Source organism: Pipistrellus hanaki, assembly GCF_964339955.1.
Source record: "Pipistrellus hanaki genome assembly, chromosome: 9".
Lineage (NCBI taxonomy): Eukaryota > Metazoa > Chordata > Mammalia > Chiroptera > Vespertilionidae > Pipistrellus > Pipistrellus hanaki.
Window position 1 is genome coordinate 46,435,615 of NC_140511.1, and position 12,830 is coordinate 46,448,444.

General features: G+C 38.3%; 1 protein-coding gene across 1 annotated transcript; it reads left to right on the forward strand.

Annotated features, from left to right (window-relative positions):
• Positions 1–687: 687 nt before the first annotated feature.
• Positions 688–1,665, forward strand: LOC311627810 (olfactory receptor 2AG1; the record flags this gene model as incomplete). The annotated part of the gene is made up of 1 exon (XM_084894418.1): positions 688–1,665. Exon 1 carries the CDS (start codon positions 715–717, stop codon positions 1,663–1,665), a length of 951 nt encoding a protein of 316 aa, XP_084750544.1. The 5' UTR covers positions 688–714.
• Positions 1,666–12,830: the final 11,165 nt, after the last annotated feature.

The following is a 12,830-nucleotide window of genomic DNA, read 5'->3' on the forward strand; positions in this document are numbered from 1 at the left end:
CTAAAAGCAACAGCAACTCAAACACACCATCTCCTAGTCTGGGATAATCTTGAAGTGTTCTCTCTCAGTCAGGAGAGGTGACTAAAGTAGAAACACATTAGCTCTTCCAGTGAGGTTTGTACCTATAGCCTGAGTGATAAAAATAAATGGGCAAAAATTGCCAAAATTATATGCAAAAAAGAAGTGAAAGTGCTTTATTCAAACCGATTTTTGTACCTGTTTTAGAATTTCATATTCATAGCAGGTCTAGACAGAACACTAACTGGGTACTTCAATCATTAGTCTGACCTTGTAAGATAGGTCCAAGGATAATCAGGGCATGGGGGAACATATGATAGCTTTCTATTAAGAGGAAGATGATTTAATCCTTCTGGAAAGATATATGTTCATGTTTGATGACTGAACAATATATTTATGCAGGGATCTCTTAATGTTTGGCTATTGCTGTTATACCTATTAGATGGTTCTTTATCAAAATACAATGAAAAGAGCCAGAAACTGAGAGATCCAGCTGTAAAGTCAGTTACCAGTGGGAAAGGTATCATCTCATTGGATTCATGTTGGCCATCTAAGAAGCCTTTGATATTACAAAACTAAGGGATAAATAACAAAACAAACAAACAAACAAAAAGCACAAAAAAAACTAAAGAATCATTTTAGCAAAATTTCTCCACGAATCTATTTGGTTCCAGGAAACGGAAGAAACAACACAGAATGGAGCACTGGAACTCCACCCTGGGAAGTGGCTTCATGTTGATGGGGATCCTGAAGGACAGTGAGTCTCCTGAGCTGCTCTGTGCCTTAATCACAATCCTGTACCTGTTGGCTCTGATCAGCAATGGCCTGCTGCTCCTGGTCATCACAGTGGACGCCCGGCTGCACTTGCCCATGTACCTCCTGCTCGGGCAGCTCTCACTCATGGACCTCCTCTTCACGTCCGTGGTCGCGCCCAAGGCCCTAGCGGATTTTCTTCGCAGTGAAAACACCATCTCCTTTGGGGGCTGTGCCCTTCAGATGTTTCTGGCTCTGACGCTGGGTGGTGCAGAGGACCTCCTGCTGGCCTTCATGGCTTATGACAGGTATGTGGCCATTTGTCATCCTCTGAACTACATGGTCCTCATGAGTACAAGGGTCTGCTGGCTCATGGTGGCCACATCCTGGATCCTTGCATCCCTGAGCGCCTTTGTATATACCATGTACACCATGCACTATCCCTTCTGCAAAGCCCGGACGATCAGGCACCTGCTCTGTGAGATCCCACCGCTGCTGAAGTTGGCCTGTGCAGACACCTCCAGCTATGAGCTCATGGTGTACGTGATGGGTGTGACCTTCCTGATCCCCCCTCTTGTTGCTATCCTTGCCTCCTACACACTAATCCTATGGACTGTACTCCGCATGCCCTCCAATGAGGGGAGGCAGAAGGCCCTAGTCACCTGTTCCTTGCACCTGACTGTAGTCGGGATGTTCTATGGAGCTGCCACGTTCATGTATGTCTTGCCCAGTTCCCTGCACAGCACCAAGCAGGACAACATCATCTCTGTTTTCTACACAATTGTCACTCCAGCCCTGAACCCCCTCATCTACAGCCTGAGGAACAAGGAGGTCATGGGGGCCTTGAGGAGGGTCATGGGGAAATACGCGCTGCGGACACACCCCACCTTCTAGGGATAGATCATGGCTTGATTCTGAAATTTATTCGTCCTCAAAGTCAGAAGATTTCTGAGAGAGTCAGATAATCACGACAGAAACACCAGAGTGCAGAGTATAACTTATCAACTGCTCTTTTAAATCTTTCCATGAGGCTACTTAGAAGGTATGAGGTACATCCTATTAAAAATGCACTCGGTGTTTTCCCAGTTAACTACTGCTTTTAACAGACCTAGGGGCCTTTGCCAACTGGGACGTGACATCTAACCTTGGGAGTCCAAACAGACCAACATTAGCCCCAAAGAAAAGGGAGTTTCAAGTGGAGGCCTAAGCAAGACCCATACATCAGGGGAGGGAACCTTAGGATTTATGCAAATTTTAGACTAACTGACCTTGTTAAAGATCCATGTAGGCAGCCTTGTTTAATGCCCAAACTAGTAGTAGTTTGTATGTATTTGATTCGTGTCATTCCCTTTTCCAAACATCAGCTATTATGGAAACTTCCCCACCTGGGCCCTCCAACAGGTGATTTTTGTTTGCCTTTTTTGTTTGTTTTTGGCATGGAAATGTTCTTATATTGTTCTAAATCCAAATATTACTGAAATGAATAAAATAAAAAGTTAAGGCAGCTCATCAGCAAGGTCCATGGTAAATAACTTTGCTTTAACACAGACTCAAAACAAAACTGCTTTTCCATTTCCTTAAGGTTGTCTTGAAATGTCCCTACAATTGCAAAGGGCTCATGTGCTTAATGTGTGTGGGCGTGTCTGCGTGTTTGTTCTGAAAAACAATGGGTCAACATAATGAATTTATATTCATTTCCTAGTAGCTTAAGTACGCTTGCTATTACTATTTGTTTATAGGTTTGAAAACATTTAAACAAAAGCTGTGAGTTGTTTTGAAGCTTCAAAATAACATGGCTCCTGCGAGTGGCAGAATTTTTTTTTTTTTTGCAAATTTGCTAACATTTTCTTTTTTCAATTGTAAACCATTAGTCTATCTTTAACACTAAAAGAAGTTCTCTTTCAAATAGTAATAACATTAAGAATACTAGAAGTAGGCAAAAGCCAACTAAAATCTCCTTACGGAGAGATCATCTCTACACATATTTTAGATGCATTTCCTTCCCTTTTTAATGCTGGCATACATTTTACTGAGTTGATTTGTGTGTGATATTTATTAATATCTAGTGATTTCTCCCCCTACATTATACGGTGGCAGCATAGAGCAGTGACAAAGAACCCCGAGGTCAGAGGTCAGAGTACCGAGCTTTGAATTCAATACACCCCACACTTAACTTATACAGCCGTCCCCACCACCCCTTATCTGCAGTTTGGCTTTCTGCGGTTTCAGTTTCCCAGGGTCAATCCTGGCCTAAAAATATTTAAACGGAAAACCCCAGGAACAATTCATCAGTTTGAAATGGCACCCCACGGTGAGGAGCACGATGAAATCAGCGCAGTCTCTCCCAGCGCCTCCTGCAGAGGCTCCACCACCTCTTCCCTGAGTAGCCCTCCCTGTGGTCAGATCGACCTCGTGATATCGCGATGCTTGTGCTCAAGAAATCCTCATGTTATTCGTTATGGCCCCAAAGCACATTGGAGCGGAGCTGGCAGTTTGCATAAGCGGAAGAGAAGCTGTAAACTGCTTCCTCTAAGAGAAAAGGTGGACGTTCTCCAGGTAAGGCTTATTATGTTCTCACATCATCACAGGAAGCAGGGTGAGTACAGCACAATATGTTTGGAAAGAGAGACCACATTCACATAACTTCCATTACAGGTCATTGTTGTTGTTGTTGTTGTGAATCTCGGGCGGTGCCTAATTTGCAGGGTTTGGTATCACCCACACTTTCAGACGCCCACTGAGGGGTCCTATCCCCTGAGAATAAGGGGGGACACTGAATATAATCTTGAGCAAGTTACTTAAGCTCTCTGGACCGTAGTCCGCACATCTACATACTGTAACTGGGCAGTAATAGTAAGACCTTCTTCATAGTTGTTGTGAGGGTTAACTAAGTTCGTAGACGTAAAAGGAAGGCATTTTTTGGACCTGGTGCCCTGGCTGAGTGGCTCATTGATTGGGACGGGGTCCTGTACACCGAAAGGTGTCAGGTTCGATTCCTGGTCAGGGCACGTATCTACATTGTGCTTAGATCCTGGACAGGGCCCATCCAGGAGGCAACTGGTTAATGTTGCACTCTCACAGCTCTCTCTCCTCTCCCCACCCCCCTTTCCTCTCTCTCTAAAATCAATAAAACATATCCCGGGGTGAGGATAGAAAAAAATAAAACTGCATGTGGCATATAATGAGCATTTAATAAATCTTAACTCCTACATGAATAAATAGCCTTGAGAACACTTTCATGAGTTACAAAATATTACATCATATGGATGTTTTATAATAGAATTGGCTATTTCATCACTATTGCAAATTTAATAGTGATGGTGTGCGTGTATGTGTATGTATAAAAACAATGTTAATCTCTTAGGTGTATAAGCAATATTTTCCTCTTAGAATAAATTTTTGAGTAGAATTATTCAAATCAAGGTCAAATCTATATAATATTCTCAATATAAAAAGATACTGATTTTTTAAAAACGTTAAACATTTTTGCATTTTTACCAGCAATATGTAAGTGTACTTTAACCCACCACACCTTTCCCATGTTATATTTAACAAGTACATTTATTTTATTAGGTTTAACATTTAAATCTATTGTATTAATTTGCATAATTCATTTATTTAGATATTTCTTATTGAGTTGTTGTTCTTTACATATACACTTTGTTATATTTATTGTAAAAACTTTTTTCAAATTTACTTGTTATTTGAATTTTTAGTATCTCCATGATAAGGATTTTTGGACAGAAAAGTGTTAAAAATGCTTGTGTTGTGAAATCTTACCCACCTTATCTTGTGTTCTTTCAGTGATTTTACTGTTAGGATGTAATTTTCTATTCTACCTCTTAATGACAATTTATATATTTTATTTTTCTTAATCATTTTACAATTTGCATTTAACTTTTATAATAAATTTCTCATTTATCTTGATATGGTGAGTTTTTAACTTTGTTTTCAAAGATGTCCCTTTTCTATTAATATTTTAAAATATTCCTCCCCTTTTCTGTTAATTTCTTCTATTTCTTTCATCACATATTATATTCTCATAAACATAGTATTAAGCTACATTTCTTGGCTATTCAGTTCTAGCTCCTTTCTCTTTACTCTTTCTGAAGATATTTTATTCTATTATCTACTTCCTAAAAGCTCACAGGCAATTTGATTGTGAATATATTTGACAATAATAAATTAATGTGTAATTTGGGCATTTTTCCCCCAATATTCAGCCATGCTTTCCAGAACACAGCACACTACTGCACTTCTTGAATCCAGTCTCAGTTCCTTTCTTAAAGTGACCATTCACACCTTTGTCTCAGCTGATGGCCTTGCTCCATGCTTCACTTGGAATAGAAAGTGAAGTATATGGTGAGGAGGGAAGGAAGGGAAATAAGAAGACGATCTCCTAACCTTCACCTCTTCAAACCTCCCCTCTATGTACTGCACATTCATGCCCTGCTCTCCCCTTCACAACTGTCTATCAAAAGCTGATCCTCACTGAAACCGGTTTGGCTCAGTGGATAGAGCGTCTGCGGACTGAAAGGTCCCGGGTTCGATTCCGGTCAAGGGCATGTACGTTGTTGCGGGCACATCCCCGGTAGGGGGTGTGCAAGAGGCAGCCAGTCGATGATTCTCTCTCATCGATGTTTCTAACTCTCTATCCCTCTCTCTTCCTCTCTGTAAAAAATCAATTAAAAAATATATTAAAAAAAAAAAAAAAAAGCTGATCCTTCAATAGGGATGTAATTGACAAATATGCCTTTATGATATTGAAATTTAATATATATTAGTGCATCATTTGAAATTAGTGGAGAAAATGAGTGGCCATGGTATTAGAATAGCTAAATGTTTAAGGGGAAATGTAATATAAAATGTATATAAAATTTCCTAAAATAAATTCCAGACATTTTAATGGTTAAAAACCAAGTCCAAATGTCAGGCTCCCTACTCCAGATTCATGCCCCTCTTGTTCCCCTGTATTTATGTGGGGCTATATGATTGAGTAAGCCACCAGATTTGAGATTTATCTGTGAGAGCAAGGGTCAGCAAACATGTCCCTGGGGCTATGCTTTTTTTTTTTTTTTTGTACAAATGAAGTTTTGTTGAAACACACTTATTTTTGTATTGTCTGGCTATTTTCCCCACTACAGTGATAGAGATGAGTAGTTGTGATGGAGACAGTATGGCCACAAAGCCAAAAGTATTTATTACCTGGCCCTTTAAAGAAAAAGTTTGCTGATCCCTATTTTATAGCAACTAGCATTACCTTATGTAAAGGAAAACGAGAACTAGAAATAGAAAGTAACATAGGAGAACATATATTATGGTCGGGGTGAGGAAAACCTCTCTTAGTGTAAAACAAACAAACAAAAAAAACCCTCTGGTATTCCTCCCTGCTTAGTCTCTGCTTTCCTGCATCTTACCCCAGCACACCTTTAGCTGGTTAGCTCTATCAGCCTTTGGTTTTCAACTCAGAAGTCACTTCCTTAGGAATGCATTCTGTATGCTTTCTAAAAGACTGTAACTGTCATTCCATTATTCTGCTGTAATAATCTTTGCAAAGGTAAAAAAAACCAAAAAAAAACTGAGCTGACAAGTTCAATAGTCCTTTTGCTGTGGGGTCGAACCCTGGAGTCAATAATAAGACCACCGGAGGCTGCTAATTGATTTTTAAAAATCAGTAAGGATTTATTGAACTGGCCAGGAAGGCTGCGAGAACACCACACACAGGTGGAGTCCACAGGACCTCGCAGTTTCAGGTGTAGGCAGTCCTTTTAAAGGTCCAAACCACAAAAATGTTCCTTTGTTCCAAATTCCAAATTCCAAATTCCAAAAATTCCAAAAATTCCAAAAAGTAAAAATTCCAAAAATTCCAAAAAATAAAAATTCTAAAAATTCTAGAAATTCAAAAAATTCAAAAATTTCCAAAAAATAAAAATTCCAAAAATTCCAAAAACTAAAAACTTTTAAATTCCAAAAATTCCTGTAGGAGAAAATTAAACAAGGTCACAGAAGTGGGGTCCTAACTCAGTCGGACTGGTGTCCATATGAGGTATTTTTCTCTCCAAGCACACAGAGGAAAGGCCATGTGAGCACACCAGAACTCAACCAGAACCCAATCTTGAGGCCATCTTGGACTTCTAGTCCCCAGAACTCTGAGAAAGTAAGTGTCTGTTAAAGCCTCCTCATCAGTGGTTATTTTGTTATGGCTGCCTGAAACAGGCTTCAAACACAGCAAAAAATAAAAATTCTAAAAATTCCAAAAATTCCAAAAAATAAAAATTCTAAAAATTCCAAAAATTCCAAAAATTCCAAAAATTCTAAAAATTTCAAAAATTCCAAAAAATAAAAATTCTAAAAATTCCAAAAATTCCAAAAATTCCAAAAATTCTAAAAATTCCAAAAAATAAAAATTCCAAAAATTCTAAAAATTCCAAAAAATAAAAATTCCAAAAATTCTAAAAATTCCAAAAAATAAAATTTCCAAAAATTCCAAAAATTCCAAAAAATAAAAATTCCAAAAATTCTAAAAATTCCAAAAATTCCAAAAAGTAAAATTCCAAAAATTCTAAAGATTCCAAAAATTCTAAAAATTCCAAAAATTCCAAAAATTCTAAAAATTCCAAAAAATAAAAATTCCAAATATTCCAAAAAATTCCAAAAATTCCAAAAAAAAAAAAATTCTAAATTCTAAATTCTAAATGCTGGGAACAACCGGCAGGGCGGCTCCCAGCCACATCCTGCTGGACGTTGGAATGTGGACCTATCTTGCGATAGCAGATAGTACTGAAGCAGACCTGAGCAAACTTAATCTCTAAAGGTTATCTGCAGTTTCAACTCCTAGAGCAACTGAGTTAGTGAGAATCAATCTCCTGTGGTCCTGGTCCACGGGCACAGGAAAATTGCCTTAGCCTCTAGGTCTCCATCTGGAAGCTGAGGCAACTACCCTATTGTTTAAGCAAGTAAGCAAGTGCCCAAGCCAGAACAGCAGGGTTAAAATTCAAACAGCAGTTTTTACCTAAGTATGGTTGCTACCATACTTCACTTTATTAATATATAAAACTCTGAGACACTTGAGAAATCTTTCCTGGAAGGCTTCACCTTTCACCACTCTGACACATCTTTATTCAGTTCTCCTTTGCTTCTCTAATTCTTACGGCTCCAACCTTGATTGGCTACTCTTCATCCACCTTGAAATACTCGTAACTCCAAGGTTCTGGCATCAATTCTTTCCCATTGTCTTTCTCCAACATCACAGCTCATCTAGGATTGCACTTCAGAATTACCCTAGAATATTTTTACAAAACATATTCATTCCTCCATTTTTGCCACCCTTATGCTCTGCAACAGGACGAGGCACTTGCCTTTTAGTAGAATTCTTTCAAGATTGCAATGCATGCAATTAGTTCTTGGATAAAAATTTTGGCATGCATCCTTAGGTTTGTCAAACTCCACTTGAAGTAAACTTCTGAATATATTTTTCCAGTCAATATCTCTCTTCTAAACTCTAGGTTTTTGTCATTTTTTCAAAATTATATTTCTTGAACTCTAACAGTGTCTGGCACTTTCCCTACAAGTGGTAATACAGAAGTCAACAAAGCAGTCCATCTTGGAATTATAGTCTAGTGGACGAGTCAGACATTAAGCAGGTAATTACATAATTAGTTTACATAAAAGCCGTTCCGTTGCCTAAAATGCAGTATAACATTTTTAATGTGCTCAAGAAACATCTGGGTCTTGTTACAAATGTAGGCTCCTGAGATCAACTGCCCTACCCCATCTTGTCTTGAGAAATACTTTCTACAAAGCAATCCAAGAATCACTTCAAGTCATGGTGTGCAAAACTATGGTCTACATCATAAATGCTTTACTACAGCACAAAACAGTGTCCCATCCCTCCTTTTCTGAAAATTTCCCCTCATTTTCCATCATTATCCTATAAATTCATCAATCTTCAGCATTTTCAGGATTATAGGCTGGGCCAATTCTTTAGAATTCAATTCAAATCATTTCTCAATTTAGACTCTGACTTTTCAGCTTTATTTTTAAAAATGTTAATAATTTTTTATTTTTCAATTAGTTAGCATGCATTGTGTTACAGTTAATATCCATTTTATTAGTTTCAGGTGTACAACGAATTGATTAGACACGTATGTGCCTTATGAAATGATCACCTCAATTAGTCTACTGCCTATCTGACACCATACAAGTAATTACAATATTATTTACTATATTTCCTATGCTATACTTTCCATCCCCGTAACTATTCTGTAACTACCGATTTGGACTTCTTAATCCCTCCACCTTTTTTACCCATCCTCCTAATTCCCCTCCTCTCTGGCAACTGTATGTCTCTGTACCTATGTGACTGTTTCTGTTCTGCTTGTTTGTTTTTCTGTTTTGTTTTGTTTTTATATTCCACAAATGGCATTTGTCTTTTCATGCCTGTCTTATCTCACTCAGCATAAAACATTCTAAGTTTATCCATATTGTTGCAGATAGCAAGATTTCATTCTTTTATATGGCTGAGTTATATTCCATTGTATATATGTACCACTTCTTCTTTATCCATTCACCTATTGACACTTAGGTTGCTTCCATATCCTGGCTATTGTAAACAATATTGCAATGAGCATATGGATGCATGTGTGCTTTCATTTTAGTGTTTTTGGCTTTCTTTGGATAAACACTCAGAGGTGAGATTGCTGGGTCTTTTTTTTTTTTTTTTTTTTTTTTGTCTCTTGTTATAATCTTTATTTTAAAGTCTATTTTGTCTGATATATGTATTGCTACCCCAGAGTTTTTTGCTTGTTTTCATTTTCATGAAGTGTTTTCTTTCCATTCCTTTGCTTTCAGTCTGTATCTCTTTAAATCTGATGTGAGTCTCTTGGAGACAGCATATGTAAAGGTCGTGTTTTGTTATCCATTCAGCCACTGTATGTCTTTTGATCAAAAAATTTAATCCATTTGCATTTAAAGCAATTGTTAATAGATATGTATTTTATCATTTTTCTTGTTGTAATTAAAGAAACCATTTAATATTTTTTTGTAATACTGGTTTGATTATGATAAACTCCTTTAGCTTTTATTATTTGGGAAGCTCTTTATATGCCCTTCTATTCTAAATGATAACTTTGCCGGATAGAGTAATCTTGGTTGTAGGTATTTGTTTTTCATAATTTATTTCTTGCCAGTCCTTTTGGCCTGCAAAGTTACTGTTGAGAAATTAGCTGACAGTCTTATGGGAGCTCCCTTGTGGGTAACTAACTGCTTTTCTCTTGCCACTTTTGAAATTCTCTCTTTGTCTTTAACCTTTGGCATTGTAATTATGATGTGTCTGGTATAGGCCTCTTTGGGCTCATCTTGTTTGTGTCTCTGCACTTCCGGGACTTGTATATCTATTTCCTTGATCAGGTTAGGGAAATATATGTCATTATTTTTTGCAAATTGGTTTTCAATTCCTTGTTCTCTCTCTTCTCCTTCTTCTATCCCCATAATGTGAATGTTGGTACATTTCATGCTGTAATAGAGGCTTCTTATATTATCCTCATTTTCTTAAATTATCTTTCTTTTGATGTTCTAATTGAGTGTTTTCTGCTACCTTATTTTCCAAACTGCTGACTTGATCCTCTGTTAATCTACTCTATTGTTGATTCTCTGTAATCTATTCTTCATTTCATTTCTTTATTTCTTACTATTTTGTGTGTGTGTGTGTGTGTGTGTGTGTGTGTTTCTAGTTCTGTTTCTGTTTTCTAGCCCTTTGTTGAAGTACTTCATCTACTCTTCCCCTAAGTTCATTAAGCAACCTGGTGATTACTTATCTCCATTTTTTTTTCCCTAGAGTTTTGATCTGTTCTTTCATTTGGGACATGTTTTCTTTTTTGGCTCCTCGGTTTGGAAGCCCCCTTGTATTTGTTTCTATATATTAGGTAGAGCTGCTATGTCTCCCAGTCTTGGTAGAATGGCCTTATATAGTAAGTGTCCTGTAGAGCTCTGTCTTTTGAGCTGGGTTCTCCAGGTGCACCCCCAGCCTCCACCGGCATGGGCTGTGTGCATTCTCCTATAGTAGTTAAGCCCTAATTGTTGTTGATGCATCAATGGGATGAATTTATCCCCAGGCCAATCAGCTGAGAGACAACTGTGAAGGATTTGCTGTATGGGGGCCAACCCCATAGAACAGGACTTACTTTAGCAGGGCTCTGGTTCCCACCATGTCTCCCCATTGAGTGTGTTTCTTGTGGATGTGCTTCAGCAATAGGGCACTCCCAGGAGGTGCAGGCAAAGGTCAGCCACCACTTGTGCCCTGCTTGGGGACACCCACCGTTAGTTACAGAGCAACTTCTACTTATGCTGGGCTTAGAGGTGCCCTGGAGAGGCCAAACTGTGAACCAAGGCCAGCTGCTACTACTAGTGCTGAGCCTGGAGTCACTTATCAAGAAGTATGGGTACACAAAGGTCAGATGCTGCTTATTTGAGAGATTTTAGGAAAATCCAAAGCATGAGCTAAGACAGGCTGTTTGTATGGAAAAGCCACTGAAAACAGCTTTGGTGGGCCTGAAAATTGAATGGGGTGGAGTCTCAGTCCAAGGATGGGGCAAACAGCATTAGCCAGGTTGATCGAGACTCGCATATGGCACCCACCTGTACCTTCAGGGTTGGTCTCAGCAAATTAACAATGGCTTCTACCAGCACTTCTCTGTGGGAGAAAGCTGATCCCTCCAGACTTTGCTCTTTGATGCCACCCAATTCAGTTCCTTTCTGTCTGACTTGGGCATCTTTTGAGCTGCTGCCCCAGTGCTGGAGCTCAGAGTGCATGAGTCTGTGAGGGCCTTTTAAGTGGAACACCTGGGACTCTGGCAGCATTTTGTCTCACTCAGCCAAAAGTCTCTGCTGGTGTTTGCAGCCAGAAGTTATGAAGACTTCTCATTGCAGGGGCTGGAAACCTGGACTGGGGGCCCGGTGAGGGGCTGGGACCACTTGCTTATCACGGGGCATTTAGACCACTGATATAGCCCTCCAAGTTTTTAGCTACTACACATGGGTATTTGACCAGCCTAGTCTGCAACTCTGCTCTTCCTACCAATCTCCACGTGGCTGCTTCTTTATTTTTTAGTTATAAGACTTCATGCAGTTCTCAATGATGATTGTTTTGTACTTTAGTTGTAATTTTTATGTGGTTGTGGGAGGATGGGAGCACCACATTTACTTATGTTGCCATCTTGATTGAACCCCTTTCAGCTTGTATTTCACAATTTTCCTATTGTTATGCTATTGGAACAATTCTACCATTTTCTATCTTTAAATGTGTTCTCTTTTAAATTTCATAAATTATTAAATTTCTGAAATATAATAGCATGTTGTTAGAAACATAATACCATGAAGACTTTTTAATTCATATTTCAAGTTTCTAGAAATATAGCTGGGGTATATAATAAGCATTCAAAATATGTTTAGCCAAAACCGGTTTGGCTCAGTGGATAAAGCATCAGTCTGCGGACTGAAAGGTCCCAGGTTCGATTCCAGTCAAGGGCATGTACATTGGTTGTGGGCACATCCCAATAGGAGGCAGATGGTCGATATTTCTCTCTCATTGATGTTTCTAGCTCTCTATCTCTCTCCCTTTCTTTCTGTAAAAAATCAATAAAATATATTTTTAAAAATATGTTTAATAAGTTCATGCAAGAATGAAGGAAATGACTCCATTTGCCAGAAATGCATTTATCATATTTATGATACTTTTATTTGTTTATTTTGTGCTTTGTTTTTATATATAGTTGTATGTCTGCTTGTTTTAATTTGCTCATTAGCTTATATGGGCTTGGAGAGAGTGACTGTTTGCTTATCTGCATTTTATTCCTTCTTTCCATTTTTCCTTCCTTCCTTTCTTTTTACTACCTTTCCTTTCTTCCCCCCCCCCCTTTTTATCCTGTCTATCAAGACACCTTGTTTTGAATAGGTAATTTTTTTTTAATTTATCTAAAAAGAGATAGGAGAAGAGAGAAAAAAAGGGGAGGGATGGAACGAAATGGGACAAGTTCACAACAAAATCACTTTTCTCCATATTT